Genomic DNA, 17916 nt, shown 5'->3' on the forward strand with positions numbered 1-17916 from the left:
GTCTTAATAGTAAAGCTGGAAAGAATCTATTGTTATTCTCTGATAGGCCAGTGAGAATGTGAGATCCTAAGATGAAAAGAGGAGTGAGGAGTCCACAGCTGGGGGGTTGACCTCCCTGAGCGTTTGGGGAACTAGAGGAGACGAAAGGCCTCAGCTCTTCTTTTGGCCTCCTCTCTTCAGCACTTCTCCTTTCAGTAAAGACATGGTGTCCAAAAAGGAAATCAGTGACTTTTTGAATAAAATACGGAAATTAGTCAAGCACTCCTTCCTTCAGCGGATGAATGTTAATGAGGTAACTTTTATACGGCAGGTGCCACAAGGCAAGGTGCTGGATGGTAGCTACTTTTTCCAAATACCAAGTTTTAAATATTTTCAGAGAATCTGTTCCATTATTCAGAATTTTATCTAAGCAAACTACATAAACTACATGTTACTTTGGGATCTGATTTCTAAATCGTTGCTAGATAGTTCTCCTGAATAAGAATGCTCTAGAAAGCAAAAGCTCCCTTTTGCAGTCTCTCCTCATACCTTCCCCAATCCCCACCTCTTATCACACTAACTCACAAATACACAGTCGTCAGGGCATGCACACACACAAGCACGAAATCCACTTGGGCTTGGCGTCATAAACTCCATCACTCTTGCTTAAATTCACAACAGACCATGTTTACTTTTCTGTCATCAATTATAACTTGTTTTTGGCTAAACTAAAGCTTCTTTAGTTTATTATATCACCAGCGAGTACAATTAAGAGATAGGACCTCCAAGTCTTTTCCAGTTATTGAGGAACATGGACTTACAGATTTTTTTCATGCAATCTTTTATAACTCACATGCTTATATGACCACAGCCAGATTTACAACTACACTAAAGATTCTCCCAAGACACCCTTTTCTGTGTGTGTGAGGCCGCAAGAATTTCGATAGTTTTTCCTGACAGGCCTGATGAATCTGATGGCCATGACCTATCTGAGTCCCCCATTCATACACAGTGTCTACTCTTCTACGCTAATGTAGTGGGGCTGGGGCCTACTTGCCAATGTTAATTTGTATTATAGGTGTGGTTACTGCACGGACAAGCTCTGTTGAAAAGAGAAAGATTGCAGAGTTGGCTTCGTCTCAAACGTCTGTGTCTGATTCACAGACATCTGTGTCTCCCTGAGAAATAACGTTTTCACAACCAGAGCTGTCCAACAGAGAAATAAGCCACTTCCTATGGGACTCAACTCCCCCTAATGGGAAGTGGTCAGGCAGAGCTGTTTCTCAGGGGTGTAGGAAAGGCATTCCAGCACTGGAGGGGGAGGTGGGGCCCACCTGAGGTTTAAGGATGCTACATTTGTGGTGGAGGTAGCCTCCGGTCACATATGCTTACTGTAAAACGACACCCAGCGAGGGTCTGCTGTTTCATAGAGAGCAAGGCTCACTTCATAGTGGAGAAGCAAGGCTTTGGTTATGTTCCAGAATCCAATAGGAGGCGTTTGTGTTGGCCTTTACAACAAAAATCTGATATGAGGAAACAGCACAAAGGCTCAGGTCCTGCGGTGGAGCTACAGAGTGGAGAACGGTGGGCTGGCAGCCCGGAGAAAGTCTGAGTGGTGCGTCTAGACCCTTCGGAGGGAAGATGCCCACACTGTCTGCTGTCATCACCTCCTCCTCTTCTGAGCAGCTCCTGGCTCTTGGACGCATCGCCACCCCTCTTGGGCCTCGTCTGCTGATGGAAGCCCGGTGGGGAAGGCACAGCCCGCACGAGGTGGACAGAAGACCACCTTCCACTGCCTTTTTCACTCTTTACTCTGTATTCACTCTGGGCACCGTGCACGGACCTGGAGGAAGGTGTCACTCTTTAGCTCTGCTTGCTGTGTTTCCTCCGGAGGAGATCAAGCTCATGGCTGAGAGGGAGGAGAATCCCAGGCTCTCTAGGTGGGACTTGAAGAGCACCGTTCTGCAGCCCTCTTCAGGAGCAGGGAGTGAAGCAAAAGCACAACCTCCTCTAAAAAAAAAAATGCCTTGCCCAGAACTGCTTCTAAGTGCGGGGAATTTCCTGCAGCCTGGGAGAGCCGGAGTGAGTGTTCTTCTCAAGTTCAGCGATTTGGTGAAGTCCGTGTGTGATAATACCACTGTAACCACAAAGGAATTCACCACAGGAAGTGTCCCAGCTGTTGCTTATTAGCATTAGAACAAATTACACAAAGCAAATTGTTAGCAGACATGTTTCCATAATATTTAACTGGTGGCAATAAATAAGAACGATTCTCTTTCAAGTAAACGCTACATTTCCAAAAAATTCCAGCTTCCAATTGCCCGTGAAGGAATCGTCTTCGATTAGGATAAAGGTTGGAGGGAAGGGCACCCTGGAAGCGGGGGCTCCCAGCCCTCTTCCCGGGGCAGTGTGGCGGGGAGTCACGTGAGAGGAGCCACTGGGGTGACGTCACGAGCTGGGAGCGGGACTCTCTGCACCGCTAGATGGCTGACCATCTGCGGGGCTCAGCGCAGCCTTCTCCTGCCACTGGGGCTGCGGCATGCGGCAAGACTACAGCAGGACTGTGTTACTTCTTGGAGTGTGTTAGTGACTACAGATAAACCTCGCCCACAGACAGGCGTTCATCCCTCTCCCTGACCAAAAATCATCTCCTCCTTCCCCTTCTTCTGTCTTGTTATCTGAGGTGTAAGGGGGGAAAATGAGTCTCTCCTCCTCCTCTAAGCCCATCAGAGAAGAGCTGAAAAAGCACCGGTCAGAGCAAACATCACAACTCACCTTCTCACATGGATGGAAACCTGTCTGGTTCTTTAGAAAGAAAACAAAGTGTCTCCGTCTTTCAAGAACTTCTGACAATGACTAAATTTGAGTCCCTGGTCACTTCTGGGCATTTCCAATCATCTTCAGAGCTATAATAAAATTTTCCTTAAAACCATCTCAGAAAGTAATAAAAAAATAATTTTAATTAAAAAAGAGAAGTATTCCATATTCCATACAGCACATAAATACAAAAATAGGTAATTGTAGCTGAAAGAGTTGGGCCTGTTAGAAGAGGTGTTCTCCGCTTTCTAAGTCACTTTTGGCTTCCTCTCCTGCTGTTTCCTCCTCACATACACCAACCTCAGCTCGGTCTTCCTTCCCAGTGTATTTTACTATCCTCTTTGTTTCTCTTGAGGAGCGTCCCATTCCTTTCTCCTGCTGTAAAGGAAAACAGCAGATAGCCCTGCTGACGACAAATGACGGGAGTGCGTGGAGCCGTGGCGGGCACCGCACCAGGCGCTCAGGATGCCCATTGCCCGCCTAGTGGGCCCGCTGGCGAGGCCTGTCCTCTCAAGTCATGGGGAGCAGAGCCTGGGCTGGCTGGGCGGGCCCAGTCAGCGCCTGACAGCGGGCAGGTCTAGAATCCCAGCGCCGGCCCCCAGCTGCCTCCAGGGTGCACCCTGCTGCCTGGGGTGGGTCCTACCTCAGTGCTACGAAACTGGGAAGGCATTAGAAACAAAGCAAATGCAAGAGCTGATACATTCCCAGCCACTTTCAAAGGCTCTTCCCACTGCGCTGCCAGGAAGCACGCATGTGCCTGAGTGCGTGCACGCGCGTACCCACAGACACATACACACATGAAATGCACATCTTTCACCTAAAATCTTCACAAAAGGAATAATGTGCTTTATAAAATATTTTAAATGCCTTAGGCAATAAAATTGTCTAAGATTTTTTTTTAAGTGTTTAACAGACAAGTATAATTGGAAATGTTTCGAACATGAACGCACACGCCCGCGCGCACACACACTCTAATTTGAAATTATGCAAAACTCTATCATTATTCACCACAACCTGAAGCGAAGCTACTGCCATGGAATAACAAGTACCACATCTGTACAAGTGCAAGGCCTCCCCCCAAATAAGCTCCCATTCAGATTAGAGTGATACACATGGCCTGACTCGGTAAGGTCCATGTAGAGGAGATGGCCCGGCATGTTTTACATTTGCTAAGCTATTTATCTGCCTGGTTTGACAAGATTTTTGAAAAGGGTGAAAATTAATTATAATTGCAGGATTGGCGACAATAATTTGGCCGGCTAATTGCATTTCAGTGTAAAAACAGGCAAGGAAGAATTTCCTCCCTGGGTTATTCTCTGATGTGGCAGCATTCATTTTAAGAGTAATGAGATTTTTAAAAAGTCAAACCTTAAATATCATGGCTGCAGCAATCTGTCCTGCTTAAAGTTTAAAGCAAAATAAGACAGCACCTCTGTGAGAACAGATCCACATGAACATGGACCCAGTTTTCTCCTCAAGATGGGAAAATCTCTCTCCCCTGAAAACTCCAAGTATCTCCTCGATATTTTCTGAGGATGATTTTCACTTGGTGGCACCAATGTTGGTATTTTTGTGCCAAGGGAAGCACTAGCAAGAATGGTAGAAAGTTTTGAAAGTCTCTGTATGAGGTACAGGGCTTCCCAGGTGACTCAGTAGTAAAGAACCTGGCTGCCAGTGCAGGAGATTCGGGTTCGATCCCTGGGTTGGGAAGATCCCCTGGAGAAGGAAATGATAACCTATTCCAGTATTCTTGCCTGGGAATTCCCATGGACAGAGGAGCCTGGCAGGCTACAGTCCATGGAGTCATAAAAGAGCTGGACATGACTTAGCGACTAAACAACAACAGCGTACGGGGCATACGTTGATGGAAGAGGCACCGCAAGTCTCAGAGGGCTTGGAGTGAGGAACATGGGTTGTTGTGGAATTTTTCTGGATCTCACTGCTTTCATACTGGCTGTTCTGAATATATACACTCCCCATGGTTTTCTGAGGGAGACTATTTAATTCCAGACCAGCTGTGAGCACGTCACAATGAGCAAACTTAGAGGAACAGAGTCAATTTATTGCTTCAAAATCTTGAAGACACTGTCCCAAGGCCTGATTCAGGATAGTTTAGTCAGCAGCCGGAACTGACAGACATTCAACTCTTCCATAGCCTGATAACTCAAGCTCAGTTTCGTGGGCAGTTTTAGGACATTCTCCTCTGTCCTGTACGTTCTCCTTTGTCCCTTCTCTGTCACACTTTAAGTCAGCCACTGTTTGTCTAAAAAGGATTCTGCTCTGATGTGCTTTCTCAAATATCACTCATTAAAATGGGTCTAAGAGCATGGCATGGGAGGCTTCTTAGGGATTTTATCCATGTGATTTTTCAGACAAGAATACTGCAGTGGGTTGCCATTTCCTTCTCTAGAGGATCTTCCGACCCAGGGATCGAACCTGCATCTCCTGCATTGGCAGGTGGGTTCTTTGCCACTGAGCCACCAGGGAAGTCCTAACAGAGGGGTGAGAGGCTCCTGCTCACCAGTGAGACACCTGTCCAGGCTGTGTCCTGAGGATGGTGTGCCCTTTCTGCTCTGCATTGGGCCAAGGGAGGTCTGGAGTTATCGTTGATCCTCCCCCTCCCAGGGAACACAAAGTCTAGCATTCATCTCCTCACGTCCAACAATATGGATTTTTTTTCTTTTTTCTTTTTTACAGAAGAGGATATGCCCATGGCAAAGGTGAATTCATTTTGAAGATGTGTTCCCTATTCAGTGAGAGAGGAAGTAAAAAGGAGACAGGAAAAGAGAGAAAGGAAAAGATAAGAAGAATGGAGATGCGGCTGCCCTTCTGCCTAGTAAATTGTGGGTTCATTGCCCTTCCCTGGACACAGCTGCAAAGGGGTAGAAATCAATTTTTTTCTATTATTCCAGAGTGAGAAAGGAAAACCGATTTGTAAATTGAATTAAACCCAATAATAGCATGTCTGTGTACATGCTATTATTATTAAAATTAGCCACAGATACAGCTATATAATCCCACAGTGTGACTAGAAATCAACACCTTCTGATTTCAAAGCTTAGTTGAGGCATCTTTTTTCTTTTTGAAAGAAACGCTGTGGTTAAATGTTACTAAGAGTCTCTGGCGCGCCAATACATCGACACCTCAGTAAGGACTCTGGAAGGGAAGGGACTCCAAAGCCCCATCTGGGAAGAACGTGCTTCCAAATTTTTGCCTTTGCTGCTTGTGCATCTCAGGCAGTCGATAATGACTGGTTATGAACAAGAACCTTCTAGAAGACGGTTTCTTCCCACATTGCAATCTGTGGTCCTGACTGTGGAATAAATTCTCTGTGTCTGTGTAGGCTAGATCTTGTTCCCAGAAACCCTAATTCATCCACTGGATACTGAGTATCAGGCTGCTGCAGTGAGGGTCCTGAAATTACATTGGCAGTCTGCCCCCTAGTGGGACAACACAGTACTTCAGATAACTAGGTATTGATAGAAAAGATTCTTTTTCTTCTTCTCTTTCAGAGAGCAAAAGAATTCAAGTTTTCCGGATAGTGCAAGGTGAGGCATTTATCCTCAGAAGACAGCTTCCAGAGCTGAATCAAGCAAGGTTCACAATGATAGGTCTCCAGGTCAGAGTTAAAGATGGGGGGCTGCTGTGGTGGGCATCCCCACAGAGCTTGCAGGGACAAAGGTTCTTCCCACATGCTTGGAAATCTCCGAGGTCCTCCTTGGGTGATAGCCTTCGGTTCCCCAAACTCTCATTATAGAAACAGGACCTACCCTAAGAGGAACCAACCAACTAGGAATGTTAAAAATAATGGGCATTTTTTTTGTTAATTTTTTGGCAAATCATTAAAACAAAGGGACCTTTCAAAAGGGCCATGTTGAATTTTTTAAAAGGTCAAGACCTACAAATTTTATTAAAAAAAAAAAAAAAAGACCAAGTCTTTGTGACAGTTCTTTTTCAGAAGGGAGTCCTTGTGATGGTGGTGATGTTGGTAAGGCAGATGGTCTGGAGATTCTGCTGTCTGGACTTTGCTTGTATCTTTTAAACACCTTCAGAACTTGTCTTTCTTCAGTTTATCAATATGGTAGCAGAGTTTCAGCGCAGGCCCCAGCTTCAGGCCCAAGTATTTCATGATCATGTCACTCTTCAGCAATAAGAGGGCATTGCCATCAATCTCCTGGTGGAACAGGATGAGAAAAGAGAAAACCCAGGAGGTGGTCAAAGTAATCAAATAGTGGCCACGGTTAAGAGTATGGTCAGGAAATAAGGTAAGGGAATATGGATTTACTTAGATGTATATTCTCCTAGTCCCATGGCAGTATCTTGAAGAAATAAATGAAAGCCCACAAATGCTATGTGCTCCTCATCCCACATTCTCCCTGGGGTCATTTGATACACTGGATCTTTCATATTACTGCTCTCTCCTGATAGAAGGAATCTAACCTAATCCCAGCCATATTCCCAATACCATGCATATGTTTACCACTTTACCCAATCTAGGGCTGAAGAAGCAAGAAAGCTTCAGTGGACTGAATGTGTCCTCCCCACCTGCTCCCCAAATCCATATGTTGAAATCCTAACCCTCAAGCAATGGTGTTTGGAGGTGTGAGTTTGAGAAGTACATAGGCCATGAGGGTGGAGCCTTCTTGAATGGGATTAGTGTCCTCGTGAAATGAGAAGACAGCAGTCCAAAACCTGAAAGGGGGCTCTCACTGAAAGCCGAACTTGATGGCAACCCGACCTGGGACTTCCAGCCTCCAGAACTGAGAAATGAATGGCCATTGTTCATAAGCCACTCAGTCTATGGTACTTTGTTACAGCAGCCTGGACTGACTAAGACAAAGTATCATCTCATGAGACCCTGAAACTAGTGGTTCCCTTCCCATTCCAGGTGCTGGTATAAGGGCCTGACTTCCATTCATCATCCTAATCGCTGGTTTCTTTTTTTGGTAAGCCCACCAGCTTTCAGCTGGTTATCAAATTGCTAATGACAGTCTAAAAGGGATTTCAGGTGCTTTTTGACCCTATCAATAATACTAGGTGGCACACAACTAAAGAATGCACCTGCTTCATCCGAGGGTTTAGCACAAACACATACTAAGGGGAAGCCAATCCTTGAGGTCCTGAAATTGCTCCCATTCATCTCTGAAAATGGTAACCCATCCAGATTGCATGTTGAATTTACAAACTTAGTACGGCTGGGCTTCCTCCTTTATCTATAGTGCTACTTTCAGAACACTAGAGAGAAAGGGTGGAGATTTTAGGTGCTCAGCTGGGAAGAAGAGGCACAGCACAGGACTCACATAACTTCAAGTGTTATCAGCCCCTTCTGTTCCTCTAACCAACCAGCCATTCAGCCAGAGAAGCACCTACTCTGTGTCACTCACACCACATGTCCTTGGTAGCATGGCAAAGCTCATCTGTGAACCCTCCCAGGGGCCTCATGGCCTAATGTTCTCTCTTTACCCACTGCCTAGACTTCTGCTGACTCCTGTCATGCTGGAAAGGAACCAGAGTCCTCCCTCAGATCTGTCTAAACATCATCCCTCTGTGGTCCTTGCTCTCAACGCCCCACTGTTAGCTGAGGTCAAATATATCCCTAATAAAATATAAGTGTTGGGTTAGATGACGATCCTCTCCAGGTCTGAGTGTATGATTTTTGTGATCTTCATTTCAAATAAAAGAGGAGAAAAAAAAAAAATGGTAAGGCTGGTAGAATGCTTCCTCTCCTTCACATGGGAGGTCTACGTCCTAGTCCCTGGAAGCTGTGAATATGGTAGGTTAACTGGCAAAGGGTAATTAAGGCTGCAGATGGAATTAAGCTACTTAACCAGCTACATTTAAAATAGGAAGAATGTCCTGGATTATCAGGGAGGGAGGGAGACAATGCAATCACACAGTCCTCAGAAGTGGAGGAAGAAATCAGAAGAAAGAACCAAAGAGCTGGCAGCTTGAGAAGGACTTAGCTTGGTATTGTTGGCTCCAAGGATGAAGACGGGGAGGTAGGAGCCAAGAATGAAGGTGGATCTCGATGCTGAAAAGGCAAGGAAATGAATTCTCCCTAAAGCTTCCAGAAAGATGTCAGCCCCACCAACACCATGGTCTTCTCTTAGAGAGACCCCTGTCAGACTTCTGACCCACTGAATTGCAAGATTATAAATTTCTGTGGTTTTAAGTTACTACATTTGTGGTAACTGGTTACGGCAACAATTGTAACCATGACACAGTAGGCTTGGCAGATAAAATACTAATTATTACCACTGAAAAAAATTTACCATCTTTATATATTTTAGAATCTCCGATACAAATACCTGCTAACCAAAGGCCATCTTCAAGCCAGGCATCGTGCTACACGCTTTATGTGCATTTTTTCATTTAATCCTCAAAGCAGCTTAAGAATAGGCACTGTTAGTTTGCTGGCACGTTGTAGGTGTGTTACCAATGTTTGCTGAATGCACAAATAGACGGCCGAGAAAACAGGACTCCTGACAAAGGCCAAGTGAGGGCACAGGTGGGACAAACGTGCCTTCAGAGTAAGACTAAGTGGCTGTTCTGCTCTGAGAAACCTGTGGTCCCCTCTGGCCTCCCTCGAGTGGCACCCCCAGGGTGTAGTGCAGACGCTCCCCACCCCACAGCTCCCGGACCCCACCCCCAAGGCCCCCACGGTGCATACATGCTTCCGGAAGAGCTCCACATGGGGCCCCAGGGCCTGCGGGTCTGCGTCCTTCAGGAACCAGACCACATCCTCCACCGACCAGCTGGAAGGGTTCCTGCTCCTCGGCTGCCGGGCATCCTGCCTGTCCGGAGGAAGGTTTGAGGCTGGAGGGGAGAGCACAGAGAGAGAGGCCGTTAGACTGCGGCCTTTGGGCTCGATGCCTACCTGCTGCCGCCTGCCCCCTTGCCTGGCCCTTGAGTCCAAGGTGGCCTGAGTGATCTCCTGTGACAGAATGAGGCCCCCAGAGGCAGCCCCCACCCCCACGTCTATACAGAGGAGAGCACTAGAAGAGGGATTTCCTCCAGCAGGGGAAACGCTGACCCATGTTAGACTTCAGAGACCCCTCCTGGTCACTTCTGTCTCCGTGGACCCCGAGCCTCCCATGACCCAGGCCTTGGTGGCTAGAGAATGCTCCCTATGATAGGCTTCTGGAGTGCTGTGATGCCAAAGTGACATCAGGTCCTATGTGACTTCACTGGCATCACCCTGAGATGACATGGTAGGATGGAGGGCACATTTCGGTGCTTGTCCTGGGTCTCTACTGCCATGGTCTTGGAAGCCCTGTCTGTGAGAGGTCCGTACCCTGCGCCCACGCTGAGCACCTCCCCAGCCCTCGGTTCTGCTGAAGCGCTCACTCCAACCTCCCCACTAGACGGGGTTCCTGGACAACAGGAGCCTGGTCCTGTGCCTGGTCCATGCTGGTCAGGGACATGAGTTGCATTGTGGCATAAATGCTTTTCCCCCAGGGCAGATTAAAAGGTGCAGGATCAGTGAAGGAGGAAGAGAATAGGGAGTCAGTATTTAGGCAATATTTGGGGGTGGTGGTTTTTTTTTGGCATGTCCCAAACTAATCCATCCTCTTTCCCTAGAAGCAGCATCTCCTCTTCATGCTTCTGAAACCTCAGTGATCTCTCCTGTCTTTTATTTGCTCCTCGAATTTAATTATTCTGAAGCTCTTAAAAGGATGCCTCTCACAAGGATCTCCTCTCTTCCATCCCTGCTGATTATAGCACGAGATTCATCCAGCCTGGCATTTCACATGATGTACTCTGCATATAAGTTAAATAAGCAGGGTGACAATAAACAACCTTGACGTAGTCGTTTCCCAATTTTGAACCAGTTTGTTGTTACATGTCCGGTTCTAACTGCTACTTCTTGACCTGCATACAGGTTTCTCAGGAGGCAGGTAAGGTGGTCTGATATTCCCATCTTTTTAAGAATTCTCCACAGTTTGCTGTGATCCACACAGTCAAAGGCTTTAGTTTAATCAATGAAGCAGATGTTTTTCTGAAATTCTCTTGCTTTTTCTATGATCCAATGGATGTTGGCAATTTGATCTCTGCCTTTTTGAAATCCAGCTTGTACATCAGGAAATTCTTGGTTCATGTACTGTTGAAGCCTAGCTTGAAGGATATGGAGCACAAGCTTGCTAGCATGTGAGATGAGTGCAAAATTGTGCAGTAGTTTGAACATTTTTGGCATTGCCCTTCTTTGAGATTGGAAAGAAAACTGACCTTTCCCAGTCCTGTGGCCACTGTTGAGTTTTCCAAATTTGCTGGCATATTGAGTTCAGCACTTTAACAGCATCATCTTTTAGAATTTGAAATAACTCAGCTAGAATTCCATCAACTCCACTAGCTTTGTTTGTAGTAATGCTTTCTAAGGCCCACTTGACTTCGAATTCCAGGATGTCTGGCTCTAGATGAGTGATCAGACCATTGTGATTGTCTGGGTCATGAAGATCTTTTTTGTATAGTTCTTCTGTGTATTCTTGCCATCTCTTCTTAAGGTGTTTATCCTCCCTCCTTTCCAAAGAAGTTCTACTAGTCATCAAAGCCCAGGTAGACCCCTTCACAGGCAGCGTTTCCGTGTCCTGCCATCTGGATGTCACCTTCCTCTACTTTTAACCCCCAAATCTTTGTTTGTTCTTCTCTTAAAGATGCTCTCCATGGAGAAGGAAATGGCAACCCACTCCAGTACTCTTGCCTGGAAAATCCCATGGCTGGAGGAGCCCAGTAGGCTCCATGGGGTCTCAAAGAGTCAGACAAAAAAAAAAAAAAAAAAAGATGCTCTCCACATTCTGCTGAGTATTACCATTATGCATGTGCTTGCCTGTAACCTCCAGCTATCTTTTAAATTCTTGAGGATGATCTTTTTCATCTTCCCCCTAGTCATCCACAGACACCTAATGAGCATCTCTTCTGTACCAGGTCTTACCATTATGCATGTGCTTGCTTGTAACCTCCAGTTATCTTTTAAATTCTTGAGGATGATCTTTTTCATCTTCCCCCTAGTCATCCATAGACACCTAATGAGCATCTCTTCTGTACCAGGTCCTAGGCTAAGAGTTTGGTGAAAAATGTAATCCTCTCATAGTATGCATGCATGCTGAGTCACTTCAGTCGTGTCCAACTCTTTGCAACCCCATGGATGGTAGCCAGCCAAACTCCTCCGTCCACAGGATTCTCCAGGCAAGAATACTAGAGTGGGTTGCCATGCCCTCCTCCAGAGGATCTTCTCAACCTAGGGATCAAATCAATGTCTGTTACATCTCCTGCATTGGCAGGCAGGTTCTTTACCACTAGCGCCACCTGGGAAGCCCAGAATCCTCTCATTACAGGGTTTATAATCGTTGACTCCTCCATGGCTCCAAGCAAATATATTTGTAATATGGGTTCAATGAATATAAAACAAATCAATACACTTCACAAAAACAGTATTAGTAATTTACACAAAAGCTTTGTGTGTGTAATCCTTAATCTTATTTTCAGGCTCTGAACAATGAAGCAGCTTCCCTACAGAGTAATTCTAAGTTCGTAGTTGAGAAGACTTCTTTTCCATTTATGTTCTTTAATCTCAGGGTGCAGCAGTTTTCTGCTGTCTCTTTTTTCCTCCTCTTTTCAATGTGCTTGAGAAAGGCACAGCTCTGCATTGGTGCTGAGAAAAGTACATTATCACATTTCCGTGTCTATCCTCAATACAATGGTTTGGTTGAGAATTGGATTTTCTTTGAGATTTTCCCTGCCTTTCCCTTGCTAGACCTGAAAGGGTCCCCTTAGGTGATCTGGCATAAGGTGGGGGGTGCATTTTGCCAGGAAAATGTTAATGCACCCCAGGGCTGTCTGAATGCGGATGCATGCTTATTAGAGATGATTTCATTGCATTTAAGGACATCTGCACTCAACAAGGGGAGGAGGAACCACGGAAATCACATTTGCCTTTGGAGCCTGCCCCATCGGAGTGTCGGCAGTAATCAGGGTGATAATAGATGCTCTGATTACAAAGGCGGGAAGCCTTCAGTGCCAAGAATGATTTTTAGAGTGATCAGAGCAGAGGTCAAATCTAATTTCCCATGTTTGACAGGAAGGGAAAACACCAGACCGACTCACAACACCATCCATGGGAGCCTAAGGTGCTCTGAGCAAGGCCAGGGAAAGGCTCTCTCCGTGAGCCACAGCCATGGGGTTGAGCAAGGGGTCTGGCTTGTCTTTAGGGTGAGGCTCTCCAGGCGATGAGTGTGGAGGGAAAGTGGCTCTGCTCCTGGCACCTGGGTCCTAGCTGTGGGCATTTTCATGTTTCCTCTCTGAGGGGCCTTAGAGTCACGCAAGACGGAGAGTAGCAGGAAGCTGTCATACCTAGAGACCAGCTCGGGATCCAAAGCGAACTAGCTCTAGGAGGGAGAGAGGGAGCTTTCCAGCCTCTGCCATGCTCACACAAAGATAATAACCACACAGTCCCTCCAGCTGCTGTCAGGCTGTCAGGAAGACACATGGGTCTGGGCTGACACAGCCAGTCTAGGCAGATGTGACTGCACAGTGGTCAGACATGATGGATACAAAAAAATTCTTGTTCCTAAAAGAACAGAGTGTGCAAAGCACTCGCCGATTGCCTTTGTGAAAGGGGAGCATTCTCTAGTTGGAGAATTTGGTGCGCGGTCGGGTCTGTCCCCTGGGTGCTGCTGGAGACATGTGTGAGTGAAACCCAGCTGTGAATGGATATAGGATGGTGGCTATTTCTAATGCTGAATTCACACCTACCAGGAATGGAATGACTATGAATCCATCTAAAGTAATCCCGGACACCTTCACGGCCCGGTCCGCCTGTGGCTGCCTGTGTGACGCTCTGTCTCACACAAGCCCACAAGCACATGCATAATTTCCTTTTGCTCACTCTTAATCCAGAGGACACTTTTTAGCTCATGATAGAGTCCAATGAAAGAAGAGAAGGATCAATGAGCCAGGAATCAGAGGCCCCTCCACCCACCACTGTGCGAGTGTCTCTGTGCTTCTCTGCTGGGAAATGAGGAGTTGGGAAGGATCGCCAAGGTCCCCTCAAACCACAGCCTGTCCTGGGCAACATGAAGGCCCTACCTTCTCACACCTCTGAAGCCTTATCAGCGTGTCGGTGTGCAAAGCACAGTGAATGAGAGTCTGTGGCCAGGTTTCCAACTCTTTCCTGGACCTGATCATCTTATTCTTTGTGGGCTTCAGGTTCTCCATCCTGTTTCCCAAGAGTATGGTAAGAATCATGTGATTCTGTGGCTTTGGGCTGGAGCCTGATGACAAGCATCCTGAAGGGAAGCCCATCGGCTTCCAAAAGAGGCCCCTCAGTTTTGTTTGTTAACCGTCTGTCTCTCTGCAATTGGAGACCGTCCGAGAACAGGGCCCATGTCTGTCTTGCTCACAGCTCCACCCTCAGACCTTAGACAAGCATATTGTGCCCCATGAGTGCGTGCTGGCCAGGATTGCCCAACATCCCTCTGAGTCTTAGTTGCCTCCACAGTCAAATACCTACCACACTGTGAGGATTAAATGGGATAATGTGAAGCATTAAGCAGGAAGAATTAGTCAAAGGTAGCTGCTAGTCTCATTGTTACACATCATTCCATAGTGGCCAGTAGAGTCATATTCCTGAGTTCTGTGGCCACCATCTCACGTCCCTGTTCAGAAATGTCTGATTTCCACAGAGTAAAGGAAGCCCAATCTGCTTGATTTGAACCCCAAATTTCCCAGCATGAATTCTGTCCGTGTCCCTGCACAAACTCTTCTCATCCCTCAGAATGAATAAGCCCTACTATACCTTCATTCACTTTACCCCCTGCCCCACATAGAGTGCCGTTCCTATTCTTCTTTTTCTGGTTGAATCATTCTCTATGCACCACCCAAGGCCATACCCTATAGATCAAACTTGAACCCATGGAAAGCATGTAAATGGTAAGGTAAGAACAATGTTGAAGTCACTTCAATTCTGAAGCTTAGACACACTTGCAGTTGGGAATTCTACAGCATCTCCTGTTATCCAAAACCTCTTTATATTACTAGTTCTTAGTGATTATATCTTGGATGAGAGACACAGGTGAGCTCTCAGATTTTCACCTGAGTATCAGCAAAAAACAGGAAAATATGTCCTGTGAATACATCCCTTGAGTCCATGGGCAGAGACAATATATCAAGACAGTAGTAGGCCAGGGTAAGTATTCACGTGAGGGAAAGGACTGAGAAGTCTGTCACATCATTGATACCTACCTTCTCACACAGTCTCATACCAGTTTCTGATTTCTGCAGGTTTAAACCATTAAGGTTAGCACCATGGAGGAAAATCCATTTCTAGGTCCCTTCCAGTTTTATGACTTGGGTCAAACCCTCCTAAAGAAATATGATTTCTTAATACCGACTGCTTTCACTTGGGATGCAATTTCAGAGCAATACCAAGCACTTCTTTGGGCAGAGGGAAAACTTAATAGCCCTCCAGAGGGTCTGCGGCGGCACCTGAGCTGGCTGCTAGGTGACAAATGGGTAAGGAGGCCAGGAGTTTCTCTCCTATTTTAATCTACTGCCATTCAGTTTAGCATGGTTTACCTCTATGGTTTCCACATGTGTTTAGTTGCACAAGCGCTATTCAAGCTACACAAATGAAGAACCCCACTTCGCAAATGTGAAGAGGCCCTGGTTAAAGAGGGTGGTGTTGGAGTCCTGTCTGCTCCCATCCCCTCCAGCCTTCTGCTAGAACCTCAGAGGGACCCATTGAAGCTCACTGAGCATGTGAAAATCCCAGGCATAGTTTTGAAAGCCAGCTTTGGAGCCAGCTGAAGTCAAATCCTGGCTCAATGCTTGTCTGACCTTCTGTTGATCTTCACGTGCTTTGTCTGTAAATTGAATCTAATAATGCCTACAATAATAATATACACCTGATATAATAATAGGGCTTCCCTGGTGGCTCATTTATAACTCATAAAAGTCATAAATACTGTGTGGAGAGTGTCTGGCCCATAGTAGGTGCTCAATACATAGCTATTTAGGCTATGCCTCAGACAGGCTGCTTTCCTGGGGCTTCAGAGGATTCGAATTGGAGTGAAAGACCTCATGAAGCTGAGAGCTTGGCTCCTGCTATGAGATGGAAGGGAGGAAGTACGAGAGATGAGGAGGCAAAGCGCCACAGGAGGAAACAGGCAGCAGGAAGGAACGTTTCTAATCAGCAGCGGCCGAAAACTGCTAGTTACCGACTCAATCCACCTGCTAGATGCATGGGGCACGGAGGCCACAGGGGACAGCAGAGCCACAAGACGGATGATCCTGGGTCTCTGAATTGTGATACACACACCAACTAGAAACACTTCCATTGTAGCTGAGCCACTGTACATTTTGGATTCTACTTATTCCTACAGTTTAGCCTACTCTCATACACCATTGTCTTTGCTTGAGGTCAAAGGTTGAAGTCAGCTGCCTTCAAGAACAACAAAAATCCACAAAGGGGGTTGTGGAAACGTCTAATTTCCCTGTGTTCCCACATTCAAACAGCCACAGTCCTCAGTCTCTCTGTACTCTGTGGTCTCAGGGCAAGGGCAGAAGAGGTCAGGTCATGGGGAAGCCAGCCCACGCGTTACATTACCACATCTGTTTCCTTCAAGAGAGGTCCCGTTCCTCTTGGGGCTGGAGCCAGGAGGCCGCAGCCCAGGTGCCGAGGGGCCTCCGGAGGACATGGGGCTGGTGCGGGGACCACCGACTGTGGTGGCTGAGCCACCCCCAAGGTGGCCGTCTCCAGAGTTCTGCCGCTTGCGGTACAGCGAAGAGGAGGTGGGCAGGGAGCTCCTGTGGCTAAAGGTGGGGGAGGAGGGGTCCAGGCCGTAGCGGTTCATGCTCACAGGGTTCACCAGGCACTTCTCGGTGCTCACTGTTTTTGCTAGGCAAGAAGGCAGAGCAGAGAAGCAGAGGTTAGAGAGCAGTCAAGAGGCCACCGGGCTCTGGGTCTTGGAGAATCTTTCCCCAGCAGCACGGGTGCCACTGTGTGTGGGAACGACAGAGGAGAAGGAATGGACCCCGAGGCATACACCCCAGTAGCTCAGCTCTCAGCAGAATGACACCTGCTCACCAACAAAGCAGACTTTAGCAGGGATTAGGACATGCGACCCTTCGTGTCCCAAGGAAAATGGGATCATCTTGGTTATTGATGACGTGTAAATAAAATTCAAACAAAAGTCTTTCTCCCTCTATGGCTCTGCTCCTCCAGGAGTCTCTGCCAGCTTGTTGGAATCTCCCAGTTCCCTCTTCTTTCACCCATTAACCACTGCCTTCCTCACCTGGCCCAAGATTCCTGGGAGATATCAAGCCAGAGTCACGGTGTCCCAGAGTCAGGAGAAACAACTTTGGCCTGCGTTCTGGTACAGCTGTGACGGTGCTTCCTCCCCACACCTTCAGTCCCAGTACCCATGAGGGCACTAATCTCCCACTAAGGTGAACAAACTAGGGACATAAATGATGATCTGGATGGCCCCATGGTCCTCCCCAAACCCTGCAGATAAGAGAGAAAGAGCCCATCTAAGGTACAGAGAGTAGAGGGCCTGAAGAGCCTGCCAACCTCCTCCTCAGCTCTCTCACCCAAGTAGATAAGGACTTTCTACACTTTTAAAGCTCATTCTTACAGCCTGTTGAACTCTATCTGTGAGCTATTCAAATGGTGTGGGTGTTTTGTTTTGTGTGGAAAGACAAGACCTAGAGGAATTACAGGGATAGAAAGAGGAAGAAACTATTCCAGCAATTCCTTTTCTTCTTGACCCTAGACAAGATCATATCTATAACCCCATCAATAACCATCCAAATACTACACATGATAAAAACAGATATGGACATCCCCAAAGTGACTAGAATAAGAAAAACCAACGGATCCCCCAAGGTTGGCAATAAGTAAGCACATCTGGGGCTACGAGATCCAGATGTCTTCTTCAGTAAACCAGTATGGATTACTCCCACAATATAGGTATTAAAACATAAAGACTTGATTTAATTAGGGCAACTAGCAGGTCTTCTCACATATGGGGACGCATATGGAGCTTGCCTAGAAATAAAAACCACTGCATATGGAATACAGCTAAAGCAGTGCAGTGCCTAGAGCAAATTTATATCTGTTAATAT

At 46.6% G+C, this 17916-nt stretch overlaps 1 protein-coding gene across 7 annotated transcripts in view; it reads right to left on the reverse strand.

The window, feature by feature from the left end:
- Positions 1-844: 844 nt before the first annotated feature.
- Positions 845-17916, reverse strand: part of SCML4 (Scm polycomb group protein like 4) — a 104522-nt gene continuing 87450 nt past the window's right edge. For 6 of the 7 annotated variants that reach the window (XM_043439514.1, XM_043439512.1, XM_043439510.1 and 3 more), the window contains 3 exons: positions 16397-16687; positions 9467-9612; positions 845-6970 (listed from right to left, as the gene is read on the reverse strand). In XM_043439514.1, coding sequence (XP_043295449.1) covers positions 6845-6970; positions 9467-9612; positions 16397-16687 — 563 coding nt within the window. In that variant the 3' untranslated portion in view covers positions 845-6844. The remainder of the gene's footprint in view (positions 6971-9466; positions 9613-16396; positions 16688-17916) is intronic. The other variant, XM_043439515.1, reaches the window with a different exon arrangement.

The sequence above is a fragment of the Cervus canadensis genome, chromosome 20 (genome assembly GCF_019320065.1).
Source record: "Cervus canadensis isolate Bull #8, Minnesota chromosome 20, ASM1932006v1, whole genome shotgun sequence".
Taxonomy (NCBI): domain Eukaryota; kingdom Metazoa; phylum Chordata; class Mammalia; order Artiodactyla; family Cervidae; genus Cervus; species Cervus canadensis.